The following is a 16,163-nucleotide window of genomic DNA, read 5'->3' on the forward strand; positions in this document are numbered from 1 at the left end:
ATCATTTTATGATAACTTAAATATTTCATCACGGTCTTTTACGTGTGAAAAGAGCTGGATTCAGTTTAGAGTTAACAGGAGCCAGTGCCTGATGAGCGCTTGCGTGTTCCAGGCACTGTTTTATGTGCTTAACATGTATAAATGCATTTAATCATCATAATAGCCTGTTACACTTCTGAAAGAGATTTTCATAGGAGAAAACACTTTTCTCGCATTGTAAAATTTTTGTTTCATTTGAACCTTCTTAGTTTTGAAACACATCTTTTAGTGTTTTCCTAACCTGTTTATTATTAGAGTTCACAGTGACAATGCTAAATTTCACTAATGTAGTACAATAAAATTTACACAGAAATCAAGACAATATCATTTGATTATCATTTTGTATCAAGTCATATGTAAAAAAGCCATATTGACTGATCCACAACGTTTTTTTTTCATTTTTTTCAAATGCCAAATTAAATGCTTCAGGTGTTTACATGTTTTATTCTAAGCACTATAGTCTTTGAACATGTTAGATGTAAACATTTCCTTTACCAGAAAATCTTCAAATAATAGTCATTAGGTAAATTAATTTATGCTTCTTGACCTGTAGATGTCTTAGTTCTTTTTCTTTGCAATTCTCTGGTTATATTTATCACCAGTTACAGATATTTCACATATTTATGTGGGTATATGTTGCTAATATTCAGAAGGAAAAGTAAAAAAATACTGGAAGAAATCACTTAGAGATTTTCAAATGAGAATTTTTCTTTATATTAATTGAAAAAGTCTCTGACTATATTTGGGAGTCTAGGGGATGAGAGGGGGAGAAAGATATTTTTGCCAGTATTGGCATTTAGTCCAAATTTTTGTCTGAGTGAACTTGATGTTTGAATGTTTTATTAACCTTTTGAGGACTGGAAGTGTGTATAATCAGGATACTGTCCCCTAAGATGGCATCTATAAGTGAAATAGGTACTCAGTAGCTTTGAACTTGAAGAACTATAAATAAGAGCTATTTATAGTTCATCTAGTGCTACACTTTTGTTTTTATGGCTAAGGAAACTGAGGCACAGAGAATTAAAGGACCTTATACAGCATCACTCTGGGCGGGGCAGAGTTGGGAACAGGGACCCAAGTTTCCTACCCTGCCTTGTGCACTTTCTAATGCACCACTGAGATGAACTTTGTTACAGGATTCCATACCTACTGCTTAATTCTCAGTTTAATCAGGAGTAAAATCTGTCAGGCTGATTAATGGCATTTGTGTGTGTGTGTGGGGGGGGGTGGGTGCTTTTTGTTTTATAATCAGGAAGGTTCCCAAGTCAGAGTTAGGAAGGATTTTACGTGTATATTAAAAAAATATGGCCAACCATGCAACTGAGATTCTTTGAGTAACAACCTTCATCCTGTCCATTGGTCATTATATAAGTGCTTTCATATAGAGACAAGCCACATTTTATATTAAAAATGTAGGGGTGAATTTGTCAGTAGCTTGTTCAGTGGTTTAGGAGAACCAAAGGAATCCAATAAGCATTTTCTTAGTTGTTTCAAATTAAAATATTGACTATATTACCCAGTACAAGTTGCTGTTTTTAGTTTGATTAATAATGGATATGTTGGTTGAAATGATACTCAAATGCCCTGAACAGGGATAAGGAAGAGGGCAGAAATGGTTTATGGTTTTGTATACATATTTCAAAGTTTATAAAGTTGATTATTAAGAATTGGCAATTTAAAATAACTGATATTTTGTGTGAAAGTTAGAAATCTTGCCTATGCTTATTCAGGTATTTCCCCGTAGTGTGAAACAGTGAAGATATCTATATAGAAAGAGTTTAAAGAAAATCCACAGAGTATATTATAATCTGAAGAGAAGAAAGGTATCCAAAGTATATACTTTGTACTGTTCATTTCCCTATATGATATGTTTTTAGCAGGATAGCAACTCATAAAAGGACAGACTGGTTTAGAGTTTTTTGAAAAGGAGATTAAGTTACCTTGAATTTCCTTTCCACTCCAGTATTTTTCCTTTCCCTCAAATCCTTATGAATGTTTCATGTAGTCTTATGTATTTATTACGGCATATATTAGTTTCACCTATTTCTTAGAATCAGTATATACCATAGAAGTGTATTGTGGTTACCCTTGACTATCATTTGTTTTTCTAAGTAGAAACTTTCTATTGTGTTTGGACATCAATTCTTCATTAGTTTAATTTGGCTAGAATATCTAAAGTATATTAAAAATGTGGGTACAGAGCAAGTATATTCTGGATAGTATTAATTATACCCAAATGTATAGTAGTTTTAGGGCTTCTCTGATGGCTCAGTGAGTGAAGAATCCACCTGTGATGCAGAAGACACAGGAGATGTGGGTTCGATCCTTGGATCAGGAAGATCCTCTGCAGGAGGGAATGGGAACCCACTCCAGTATTCTTGCCTGGAGAATCCCATACAGGCTACGGTCCATGGGGTCACAGAGAGTCCACTTGACTGAGCATGCCCAAGCACAGTGATATAGTAGTTTATAGAAGGTTGTATTACAACCTATTAACCTATGAATTTTATTCTTTATAAAGAAGAATTGCTAGGGGTGCTTTTTAACTTTATGTTAACCTACTTTTAGTCGTCTTATAATCTGTGATGCAGTAGTTATATTTAAATTTTAATTTATTTGAAAACATCATGCTTTATTGGACTTCTGAAATATGTTATAGAAAAAATGTTCAGAACTATTCACAAATGTTGCACATATTTTTGAGAGTTCATATTTTGTTACTTTATAGAAAGTATACCAAACTGATAGAAGACTTGAATTGCTTCTTGTCACTTGTCATTAATTTGTTATGGTAACTGTGAAGAAATAATGTTATCATTATTGGTTGGTTATAGTCTTCTTAAGTTCAAAATTGTAGATGTGGTAACTACTGCACAGATTCGTTTTTAGAGTTAATTGAGAAAATGGATGTGAAAGCACTTTGATAAATTATTTTAGGTTTGGAAAACATTTTTAAAATATTTTGTTTAGCTTGGCCCTTGTATACTCAGTTTAGTTCTTGTCACAGAGTAAATAATCAATACATATTTATTGACTGAATAAACATAGGGGTGTGTGTTTATTATGTGTTATACACACACACACACACACACACACACACATAAAATTTCTTGAGTCTTTCCCAGCATTAAGGTCTTTTCCAGTGAGTCAGTTCTTTGCATCAGGTGGCCAAAGTATTGGAGTTTCACCTTCAGCATCAATCCTTCCAATGATTATTAATGAATAGGGAAGAATATTTATTATAACTTTAATTTTTTTTATGTAGGTTCTTCTATAATGTTTAAGTTCAGGTTTGTTTTTGTTGTGGCTTCATACCATTCTGTTTGTCAACTTAGAATTTTAGTTTGCTTCATCTTAATTCGTTATCTAAAGCTGCATCTTTTTTCTTTCACTCATCCATCCATTCATTCATTTACTCCATATTTGTTAAGCATCTCTTATGTGCCAGGAGGCATCAAATTGCTTTACTAAATAATAATGCTATTGAATGAGATAAAAGATGTGAAAATGTTTTGTAAATTGTAAAATGAATTTAAAATATTATTATCAAAATCTCAGATAATTTTGTATGAAAATGCTTCTAGTGTAACTAAATGTATAAATTCTGATTGAATCTACCAAGAATTTTGAATGAAATTTTTCATAAGAATAGGAAAAATTAGATATGCAATATGTTTAAAAGAAAAATAAGCCAAATTTTGTTGCAATAGCTCATTGGATAGAACAGATTTCTAGAGAAATAGTTACTGTAGGAGGAGGTGAAGTTCACTCTACCTTAGGAAACAGATTACAAACCTAAAGTACAGCCCAGCATTTAGCAGATTAGTGTTTTTAATAACATGTAAGACTTGAGTGGGAGAGCGTGTTCGACTTGGTGCAAGAGTGTTGCCTCTGCAGGAAAAGTAAATCAAAGAATATGGTTAACTGCATGAGAGTCAATACCATTGGTTCTGTATTAAAGACAGTGTTTATTTCTAGCTTATTGATCATAATTCGAGAGTAATATTACCTTTAAGTGACTTTTAAATTGTTTTTGAAGTATGTATCATTTTAGCCAGTAGAGACCCAGGAGCAGTTTTAAAGCTGAAAATTATGATTTTGGGTAGAACTTGGTGGTAATATTTTAAGATGTAATATGGATAAAGCCATGTGTGTACTGCCTGGGTTGACTGGCCCTGTTGAAGATGATAAATTTTGTCCTATTAATTTAATATACATTTAAAAAGTTTAAATATATAGGCACTGGTAAACATGTTTATTTAGAAAACTCATTTTTGGAAGCAATTTCTTTATAAAACTAAATTCATTAATTTGGGGTTAATCTGAGTATTTCAGTCTATTTTTTTGTCCTGATGAGGCTGTGCTAGTGAAAAGTGTGTGCCTGTTTCTGTCGTCTTGATTCTCATAAAGTAGCTGTGTGATGTTGGGCAAGATACTTCATTTGTCTTGACTTCTTTTTTCTCAGCTGTGAGATGAAGGTGCCTTCTAGCTTAGAGTCTAACAATGAAATGTACACCTAAGAAAACAGAATCAATTTTGAAAATACTTTTGTTTTTCTAGTGTTTTATGTAAGGGTATGACAATGCAGGTTATTCTAACAGGAAAATATTTATGTTTATTGATGTGTTTTGTTTGTTTGTTTATTACTAAGGGTTGGTCGAGGATCTCTTTCTTTTCCAATCCCAAGGATATTAAGATAATGAATTTTCGTTTACCCAGAGTATATAGTTTAATAGTTAGAAACCAAGTATGATTAATAGATGTGATGTCCCTTGTTATAAGTATGGCCAAAGAAGGTCTAAGTGCAGTTCTTCTAAAGACATCATTAGTGTCCCTAATATTTAACTTCCTTATACAGTTGACCCTTGACCAGTGCTGGGGTGGGGGAAGCACCCCACCCCAACCTCAGTGTCAAAAATCTGCCTACTGCCATCTCTGCCTCAAAAACAAAGGAATTGATAAATGACTCATCCAGGGGCAGGAAGCTGACAGTTTGGATAAAATAAAGACTCTTAGTTCTTTTGATTCCACATATTTGTGATATCTAATTGAACACAAACTTTTCCTCACACTTGGGTAACTTGAAGATCAGTAAAATGAAGATGCAAGTAGTATATTTTTTTGGAAAAAAAAAAAAAAATCTACATATAAGTGGACCTGCACAGTTCAAACCCATGTTTGTTGTTCAGGGGTTAATCGTAATTATTTATGTTGTTTAAGGAGTTAACCCTTTCAGTTATCTAGCTCCATTTTAAGTAGCCAGCTGATCATGTTGCATTCTTAAGGAAGTTACGGAAATCAAATTAAAATGATGTTTTGATTCTTTACCGAAAGCTTTTTTGTTTTTTTACCTGTTTTTAATGGTGAAATCAGTCTTGTCTTGAATTATGTGGTCATTTCCTATGGCTGTTTGTCACAGTGTGTTTCCTTGGATTTCAATGAATGTTACTAAAGAAAAAAAAAAAAAAAGCCTTGTGTGTTCAAATAAGTTTAGGATTTGCTGAGATAAATAAGATTATACATGATGTATTTTATACCTTTAATATGGTAATAGCGATGTTTCAAGAGAATGACATGGTTTATAGAATTTCCCAAACTTGTTTGACCAAATAAAATTTTTTTTTCCTTCTTTTAACCCTCTTTTTCTTCTTATTTTTCTGGAATTTCCCTTTTATTCTGTCAGACATGTTTTGGAAAAATACACCAAGATTCTAGTATTCCTTTTGACTCTGTGCAGTAGTTAGACTGGAATGATTTTGAGGACAGTCTTGGTCCAGCCTGACATGACAGGGGTGGTCTTCTTTTCAGCCACACAAACTTTGTCAGGCTCTCTTGAGAGAATGGTAGTCTTAATTCCTGACTGCTAGATGATTAGGCTCTGTACTTAATGTGCATTGGAAAAAGAACTGTAATGCATTTCAGTACTAGCTAGGAAGTCTAACCTTGAACTTATTCCTATGCACTATTTATCAAAGTCATATTTGAGAAAATATTGGGTTGACCAGAAAGTTTGTTTGGGTTTTCCCCTAAGATGTTACAGAAAAACTCAAACTTTTTGGCCAATCCAATAGTATAATTCTATACTCCATCCATTTTTTCTGGTTATCTAAAATGTATACCTTGGTTCCTGTATCATGTTTCTTGGTCCCTTTTTGTGGAGCTGCTTTAACTCAATTATATCTTGACATTTTCCCTTTTAGATTGAGAGAGACAAGAACTAGCCTGTAAAACTCATTGCTGTATGTGTGTGAGGATATTTTTGAGGACTTTTGTTTATTACACTACAAGGTCTCTTATAAAGATCCACGGGTTAAATTTCAGATTTTTGTCCCAGGAAAAATTTTCTTCTGAACAAAGTTTTTTCTTTTAAAAAATATTTATGGATACTGTAAATAATGAAACTGATTTTATTTCCTTATTTGCATTGCTTCCTGAAAGCTTCATGTTAAATTTGTGGTCCATCTTTCACAAATATGTAGATTTTTACTCTGGTGGCTTTTTATCTTTGCTAAAGTCAAAGAATGTGGGCTTCAGAATCAGATTGCGTTCAGATCTTGGTGCTACCATTCACTAATTGTATTTAAATCTGGGAATCAGCTTAATCTCTGTAAGCCTCAATTTCCCCATCTGCGAAATGTAATCGTGCCCTCATAGGGTTGTTGTGAAGATTACCAGAGAATAATTGATGTTACAGTTCTTGACATGTCTTTAATACTCCACACCTTTTCCCACTTTCATATTCCCTATGTTTCAATTCACCTACTTTAAACAATAATTGATTTTATATTATTTATAATATTTTATTTATTGTAATCTACCTAAGATATTTCTTGGAACAAGGCAGAGTAAGCATACATAAATGTTGGTTTCTTAGCATTGTTTTTTACATAAAATCTAGCAATTAAAAACTTTCACAATTGCTTTGCCATAACTATTTCAAAATTTACTGAGATTTTGAAACTAAACGTACGTGAAGATTTACTTTTAGTCTGTCTCACTTTCATTTTCTTCCCCTTTCACCTCAAACACCCATCATAAAGTCAATTTTCTGTACTCTGAGTAGATATGACAGTGGTTAAGACTTTTTTTTTGTTGAAACCTCTTAGGTTAAAAGTTTCACTATCATTTGAAGTCTGTCACAAGACCAGAGAAGTGCATTCATTGTAAAACTACTTAATAAATAGGTTCCGCAGTTTGAAGAGCTAGACTTTTATGTGAGGTCAGGTCAGTTGAAGACATTTACAAAGAATTAGTTGTTTGTTATTGCTATGTGAGTTGCAAGAATGGAAAAAAAAGAAATTCTTTCTTCAATACTTCCTTCCAGGCTGAGTCATCACTAGAGAGTGGGAAGGGCAGCAGCAGCAGCAGAGAATCCAAACCCCAAAGCTGGTATCACAAAGTACCATTTCTCCAAGTTGGGGGCTCAGAGGGGAGCCATCATGAGCGATGTTACCATTGTGAAAGAAGGTTGGGTTCAGAAGAGGGGTAAGTGTTCAACGAAACTGAAAACAATATGGTTGGTAAGTGTGCTAACACTTAGTTGTGTCCTGGAAGTCAGTGTCTTTTTTTTCTAATGTTGGAAACAAAGTAAACCGTGGCATACTATGTCCACTAACATAGAAACGATATTTAACTTGTGTTAGGAGTTTGCTTGTTATTTCGGAATTCTTTGTAATACTTGATTTTGATCATTTATAATCAAGTTATGAAGGTTTGGCTTATCTGGTATGTTGTGTGCATGTATTTTACAGAAAGTTGGTGTTGTATTTTTCTGTATTGTCCACAGATTCTACAATCCAGAGAGATGTCTTTAGATGTCTAGAAAAATGTCTAACTTGTATTAAAGACATGTAAATAAAAATACCCAGTTATATTAAGCCATTTTTGGGTGGTGGCAGGGAAAAGGACTAAAGTAGTAAAAGAGGCAGGATTCTCTCACAAACTCTGGATTCAGTAATCCTATAGTTAGATAAGTAAAGTCCTAAAGTAAAAGACCTGGTGCGGAAAGGGAATGTGTATGTGTGCCCACGCATGTATGTTTAATTTTGTATTTTAATTTTTCATGACCCACTTGTATTATTTTTTATTCACTCCTATTTTAGGTAAATAATTCAAATGCATTATTATTGCTTTTTAATACTAAAAAAAGCCTCTTGAATGTAAAGCTTAGTTTATCCTCCATGAGATCACCTACTAATGAGGTTAATGTGCTTATTTTGAAATCTAGACTAGAGTTTAGACTAGTTGCCAGGCAACTACTGTTTATCCACATGGCCAAATTCAGTAGGATGAAGATGGCTCCATTTTCAGAGCTTTAACTTCTTGTATATCTGTTTTCTAGTTAAAAGTTTCCTCTTAATAATTTTGTAATTTTTAATATTCTTTGAAGCTTTGTAGTTACTATTTAGGCTCAAAAGATGTTGTCAGTAGTTAAATATGATTACATATTAATGAGTTTTTTAAAAATAAGCCTTATTGAGTTGTAATTTATGTACAATTAAACTTCACCTGTTTTAAGTGATAAATTTTGCTAAATTTATACACTAGTGTAACAAATGTTACAACCATGATGCAGAACATTTGTGTTATCCCAGAAAGTTCCCTCATTCCCCTATGCAGTCAGTCCTCCTCCTTGAACCCTGGCAACCACTGATTTGCTGTTACTGTAATTCTGCTTTTCTAGAATTTCATGTAAGTAGAATCATACAATGTGTAGTCCTTTGGGTCTGGTTACTTTTACATAGTATAATACTTTAAAGATCCATCTGTGTTGCTGTGTATATCATTAGTTTATTCCTTTTTGTTGTTGAGTAGTATATCACCATCTAGACATACCACAGTTTTTCTGTTTCCCGGTTGGTGGGTTGTTTCTAGTCTTTGGCTATTATGAATAAAGCTGCTGTGATCATTTGAGTACATGTCTATGTGTGATGTGTTTTCATTTCTTGAGTATTAAGAATGAGATTGCAGAGTCATATGGTAAGTATATGTTTAACTTTATACAAACTGTTTCCCAAAGTGGTTATTTGTATTGTTAAAGTTTAATTTTTCCCATATTATTCTCATAGTATAAATTTGGAAAGCATTTTCATATTTCAGTGCTGTATGAAAATTATTTAAAAATTTTTTAACTTGTTTGTTACATTTATATATTTTTTCCTACTTTTTTTGGGGGGGGATGGCAAATTAGTTAAACCTTTTGGAGTTTTATTTTATTAATCTCAAATATCTGCTCTCACAAGATAGTTGTGAGGGTTAAGTGAGATAGTGGATGTGGATGTGTTCTGACAATTCTTAAGGTATTACTATCACTGCATTTTATCAAGGTATTAGGAGTGGTTCTTGAGTCTTATTTAATTGTGTCTTGTCTGAAATACTAAAATAGGTTTGGTATATTGTGCATGGCGTACAGAATAAAGAAAAAATGAAAGTGAATTCTCATTGTTTTTCCTGTATTGTTTAGTGAATATGATTGTAATGAGTGTGTGTGTTTATTTTGGGAAATAATGGTCATATAAACATAAGAATTTGAGGTACACAAGGTGTAGGATGAAAAGTAACTCTGCCTCTTCCAACTAGTTTCTCGCTTTAGAGAGAACTTTTTTATTTTTAATTCTGCTGATGATTATCCCAGTTTTATATGTAATATGCTAAACCTTACTTTTGATGAATCTTAAGTAATCTAGTGTATCTTTATTGAGAAAAATAAAAAATTTTAACTTTTAATACCTATTTTCTCCCTTCCTCCGTTTTTTTATTTTTTGGTGTTTGTGGTTAAACTTCTAGCTTTTGCACTACTAATTCTAGAAAGTTTTTAGACATTGACTCTAAACTTGCCACTTTATAAGTTGAGAAAAAGTGATACCCCTTCCAATCTTTTCCTTTGAATTCCATATTCCCTTCCCATTTTATGTCAACTGTAACATTGATTTTATAATTTGAAGGCTTATAATAGTTGCTGCTTCTAAAAAGCAGTAATCTGTATTATGATTATGTATTTATTACTCACTGCTCAACAAAGTAGTATGATGGGATTCTTAGAGAAGAGGTGGGTTTTTGTACTCTATTGATATTCAATATCATCCCATACTTTAGTTTGGCTTCTAGTATGGCATATCACTTTTTTCTGGATTTTCCAATGACCGCATTTTCCCCCTGTTGGTAGAAGAGCCTTCTTCATCATATCACTTGGTTATCTAGCTTTTTAATCATACTATTTGTGGAAGTTCTGAGATAAACTGACTTTTATGAGAATGATGCTTAGCTAGTGTCACATTATTTAATTGCATTCTTGGATAAGTTCTTTGCTTTCTTAGCTCTCATGTCTTTCCTCTTTTTGTTTTGGATTTATTTTCAGTTTTCTGGAGTATTTCCTGAAGTCACTTTTTCAGAAGAATGTGTGTGGGTGCCTGTCAACACCATGTTTGAAAAATCCTTTTCACTTTTGCACCTGTACATGCCTTGGCTGGGTGTAAAACCAGGTTTAAAATAATTTTTCTTCAGCATTTTGAAGGTTGCGTTTCATTACCTTTTAGTAATGTTTTACTGATAAGAGATTTGATGCTACTATAGAATAGTATTTTTGTAGGTAACCTGATTTGTCTTTTGGAAGCTTTTTGTGTTGATGCCTTTTTATCCTTGGCATTATAAAATTTGAAGAGGATGAGTTATAGTCCTTTTAAATTTTTTCTGTAAAGCATTTGTTAGACCCTTTGAAAATGTGAGCTGTGTCTTTAGTTCTGAGAAATCTTCTGTATTTCTTTGATTATTTTTCCCTTCTATGTTCCCTGTGTTCTTTCCACACTGTTTCCCCTAGAGCTTCTATACCAAAGTCTGTTTTAAAGTTTTTCTTTTGTTTTACATCTCTTTGGCTTTTTTGTCTATTTGTTCTGAGAGATTTCCTTGACTGTTCCATAACCTTTATTGAATTACTTATCTCAGCTCAAGTTCAAGTTCAGTCCTCCAACTCTTTGCGACCCTATGGACTGCAGCACATCAGGCCTTCCTGTCCATCACCAACTCACGGAGTTTGCTCAAACTCATGTCCATTGAGTTGGTGATGCCATCCAGCCATCTCATTCTCTGGCATCCCCTTCTCCCACCTTCAATCTTTCCCAGCATCAGGGTCTTTTCAAATGAGTCAGTTCTTCGCATCAGGTGGTTAAAGTTATTGGAGTTTCAGCTTCAGCATCAGTCCTTCTGATGAATATTCAGGATTGATTTCCTTTAGGATGGACTGGTTGGATCTCCTTGCAGTCCAGGGGACTCTCAAGAGTCTTCTCCAACACCACAGCTCAAAAGCATCAATTCTTCAGTGCTCAGCTTGCTTTATAGTCCAAGTCAGCTATTACTTTATATTTCTGGGAATTTCATCTCATTCATGGTCACTTGCTCTTATTTTATTCATATATATATATATATAAAATGCAATTTTTAATCTTAGGACACTAAGTAGGTTTTAAATTTTTTCTCCTCATCAAATAACTCTTCCAGTTTGTTTATTCTGGTTCTTTTTGATGGTGGTAGTTGTTTGTTCAGGTGTCTGGTCATCCTTATTTGTCTGTGTATACTTCTGAATGAAAGACCAGAATTACAGATAGTGCCCTCTCTTTTTACACAGTGGAGATTAGTAATGTTGGTGTTTAACTGTGCTCTTAAAAGGTTTAGTTGAAACATTAGAAAAAACCAAATTAGGCATATTTTTCTTCCACCCTTAATTTATTCATTTAGACATTTTCAGTGTTATCTTAATGTTTTTAGTCAGGCAAATGTCATATAGTCTGTTGTTGTTTGGCTATATTTTGGTTCAAAGAATTTATTCTAAAGGATTGTTATGATTTGCTGCTTGCTTATTACCCTGGGTAGATTATTATCACCTGAACTTTGGTTACTCATTTGAAAATAAATATAATATCTGCCTTCTTTACCTTACAGTGTGATTGTAAGCATTACAAGATTATTTAGGGGAGTGGTTTCAGACTCAAACTATAAATAAATAAATATAGAAAAAGTTGTAATATAGTTCTTACTTTGTCAGTCCTTTTTCTCAAATTTGTATTTATGAATCAGTTATTAGCTCCTGTCCAGGTATAATCTCATTGTATTTGTACTTTTGAATGTGAATAAGCTAATATTGCTGTTTGGCTAATGTCTTAGAATAGAGAAAGAAAGGCTTAAAGATAATTATTGATGTTATGTAGGATAAATGCTTTTCTGACTGTGGCTATTAGTGATATATCAGTAGTGAAAACTTTTTTCCTCTACTTATCCAAAATCATGAGTATTGAGATAACACATTAATTTAGTATTGTTGGTGTTAGAAATTACAATGAAAGAAACATCAGTTGCAAACTGGAGTATTACCTGCATTTTCCTTCTTAGTGGTCCTATGAGAGTACCTAGCAGTTTGGCTGCACATCAGAATAAGAGGCATTTGCATATATATCAGACACTTCTTAAGTTACTTTCTTCAAAGATCAGCTTGTGGGTATACTCTGGGTAACTTAAAATCTTTAAACTAGGTGTCAAAAGTTTTGCTTTCTTAGTTTCCATTACAGCTAGTATTAATATTTGCTCTGAAGAAACTTACTATATTAATAAAATGGGAAATTTTAACCTGCTTAAAAGGTTTAAATTCTAGAAATATTTATATTTTAATAATGTTGCGTAAGGGCTTATTGTAGTTCATAAAATTTTGTTTGGTTAATAGTACTGTTTCTTAAAAACCTAAGTAGTCTATTAATGTGGAGAGCCATTTCCTTTGATAGCAAGTTAAATTTGTGTTTCTAGTCAACCCATCATCTTACTGTTTTGAAATTGGTACAAATCTAAGAGGTCGTTTTATCATTAAAGCATTTTGATTGATGAAAATGCTGCATGATGTGTTAATTCCTTACACTTTGTGTTGTATTAGTATCTAACAAATTGAACTTCATGTTATGTTCTGTGTGTGTAACCAGCTTGTGTTTTCAAAGAACTTTTTCCCTAAGTTGCCTTGTGGTTATTATAGTTTCCATTCAGGGACATCCATTGTCCATAAACTGGGTCCTTTGAATGATATTTGTCTTACATTGTATGAAATGGTTTGCTTAGATGAACTAGAATGTTAGTATTTGGTGATTCTTAGCTAAAACTTTATATGTTTATGAGTTTTTTTTACAAAACAGCTTAATCCCCACTGTGCAAAGTACACCTCTGTAGCAAAGATTGTAAGATAGGTTATGGTTTAATGTGTGCTGTGATCTAGGCAATTGGAAGTTATTACAGAGAAAACAAAGTGTGCCTTTTTGGGGGTGCTTTTCTAAGTCCAAGGGCCTTTCCTTCTCTTCTCATTTGTATATACTTAGGTACATTTTGTTCATATCTTATTCACAAAGTGACTTTTGAAATAAATTGTGAAGTGATTAAGAAGAGAGAAAATGACAGCATGATTTCCTGTTTACTAGTCAGTAGCAAGCATTTTCCATAGAGAGTAAAGAGCTGTGGTAGTGACTGCATAAACCACATGGTAGATTAGAGAAGCTCACTTTGACTATTGACATTATAAAAGGAGCAGAAACATGGAAAAGTTATATTTATTTTCTAATTGTGTTAAACTTGGAGATTTAATGTATCTACAGTGATGTGAAATTTGTTCTTCCTATTGTTTCAATGTATTTGTTTTGAAAGTGTTAACCAAGTCAACCAAGTGGAGAGAAGCCAAATGGAGAGAACCATCAAATAGCTTTCATACACATTCTAGAGTGTAAAATTGCTGTTACCCACCTTCCCAATCAACAGTTGAGTTTGTATATTGACTTTGTATTCTAGTCTCATTAAATTCACTTTGAAAGGTTTTGTTTTGTTGGTCAAGTCATCTGCAAAGAGCCACGGTTCTGTTTCTCTCTTTCCAGTCTTTATGCCTTTAATTAATTTTTCTGGTCTTATTTCACTGGTTAGGACCTTTAGTATAGTGTTGAGTGTAATTGGTGAGATTGTACATTTTTGCCTTACTTCTTAAAGTTTTCATATTAGCTGTAGGATTTCACTGCTGTCCTTTATTGAGTTGAGAAAGTTCCCTTCTATTCCTAGTTTGCTGAGAACTTTAAAGAGATTTTCCGGCACCTGTTGAAATGACCATTTAACTTTTCTCATTACTGTTTTAATATGTTAATACGGCATAATACTTTGATTGCTGGAATAAACCCGTTTGGTCATGATGTACTATCTTTAATATATTAACAGTTTTGATTCAGTAATATTTTGTTAAGGATCCTTTTATACATTTATCAAAATATTGATCTATAATTTTTATTTGAAGTTTTGCATAATAGTTATGCTAGACTTATAAAATAGGTTGAGAATCCTCTCCTTGATTTTTGAAGGAATTTGCAATGAGTTTTATTTCTTCCTTATATGTTTGCTAAACTGCAGTCAGTGAAGCCATCTGGGTTGGAGCTTTTTAAAATAATACATTCATTCGATTTATTTAATAGATACAGGAGTATTCAGATTTTGTTTCATCTTCTGTAGTTTGAGTAGTATATTTTAAGGAATTCATCCATTTCCTCTAAATTGATTTATTGTCTGGGAACCTGACTTTAGGATTTTCCTGAAGTTGATTTCTGTTGACAGCTCTTTTTCTTTGCCTATGATTATATTTTCTTGTTACTTCATATGTCTGGTATATAGTTCATTGTGTTAATGTGTTATACAGACTCTTGATCTCTTATTTCCTACTGAAGACTACTGCTTTTTGTTTTAATTGATACTTAACCTCAATTTTATTGTTTCTTTACTTCATTTTCTCTGTTGTGAAAAGCAGTTAAAATCTCTGCTTTTTTCCTTGACTTTTTTGCTTTCTGTTTTTTGGCTCTTTTTTTTTTTTTTTTTAATGCAAGGATTATTCAGGGGTTAGCTAGAATTTGGGCAGAGTTTACATGTAGGTTTTGGGGCTTCTCCTCTGTGTCTTCCTACCTTGTGGGGTATTCTCCTTTTCTAGTCATGAAAAGTATATTGGCAGCTCTGAGCTCCAGTCTGACTCCTTTAAGCAACATGACTATGATTTTTTTGTTGAAGTTTCATTCACGCTAATCTCAAGAGATGGAGGAGCCCCTCAAGCAACAAGTCATATCAAAATATAAATCTCATCCGGTGCAGTCAGTTCTCTTCTTTCAGGGGTGACTTTCCCCAGTTTCTGCTTACTTTTGGTGCTTTCCACTGCCTTCAGATAGTTTTTATTTTAGTATTTTGTACAGGATTTATAACTTTAAGTATGGGAAAGTTAGCTTAATACAAGTCACCCTACAGTCAATGAAAGTAGAACTCTGCTAGACATATGTTTTAATGTATAGATGTGAAGTTTAAGCTTTGTAAGTCACTAAGTTTTGTTATTTGTTAATTTAATTACTCATAACAAATTAAGAGGAGTAGAAACTTCATCTGTATAACTGAGGAAACTAATGGTTTAAACCATCTGACCTCCAGTCACCTGGAAACATAGGTAAACCTTTTCTCCAGTAAATTTATAGAGTTTTAAACTAGAGGAGTCTTTGAAAGTTGTCTAGTCTTATACCTGTTTATCAGTTTAGAAAACAGGTCAGTTTTGGAGTTGAGGCAGAGCAGGACCAGTAGTGGAATTACTGTATTGCCAATTTTATGATACTTCGTATTTTGTTCCTTTACTGTCACTTAGGAATATACTGGAGTTCTTTTTAAAAAGCTATTATTAGTACTCGGTGAGGGAGTAGGTAAGAACTGTTGAACAGGAGGCTTTAAAAATCTCTAAGAATGGAAAAGGGAGTAGCTTCCATCTGTTGGAAACCTCATGTCCCCGTGGGGAGCGCAGGGACGCTGTCCCTGTTGAACTTGCTGTGTTAGCTGCCTTGGGGAACCTGGCACTGATGTGATGGACAAGCACCCGACTACTGTATTTTCTTAAAGAGATGTTTTTACTTATGCCAGTTTTTCTGCTTGGCCTTTTCTTCCCTTCTGTCTTTGTCAGTGAAATCCTTCATTTTAATTTTAATATCATCTTGATGTTTTCCCAGATCACAGTCTTACAGAGCGAGAATCGAATCATTTCTCTTGTCTCTAACACATTCGTGCCTTGCCTTGCTTTAGGCTTTTTATTGACTAGTTATGAC

The 16,163-nt window shown here is 33.2% G+C and overlaps 1 protein-coding gene across 4 annotated transcripts in view; it reads left to right on the forward strand.

Annotated features, from left to right (window-relative positions):
• AKT3 (AKT serine/threonine kinase 3) overlaps positions 1–16,163 on the forward strand; it is a 284,036-nt gene that overhangs the window by 3,182 nt on the left and 264,691 nt on the right. For all 4 annotated transcript variants that reach the window (XM_055582156.1, XM_055582153.1, XM_055582155.1 and 1 more), the window contains exon 2: positions 7,364–7,524. In XM_055582156.1, the coding sequence (XP_055438131.1) occupies positions 7,479–7,524 (46 nt within the window). In that variant the 5' untranslated portion in view covers positions 7,364–7,478. The remainder of the gene's footprint in view (positions 1–7,363; positions 7,525–16,163) is intronic.

Source organism: Bubalus kerabau, chromosome 5 (genome assembly GCF_029407905.1).
Source record: "Bubalus kerabau isolate K-KA32 ecotype Philippines breed swamp buffalo chromosome 5, PCC_UOA_SB_1v2, whole genome shotgun sequence".
In the NCBI taxonomy this organism is placed as follows: Eukaryota; Metazoa; Chordata; class Mammalia; order Artiodactyla; family Bovidae; genus Bubalus; species Bubalus kerabau.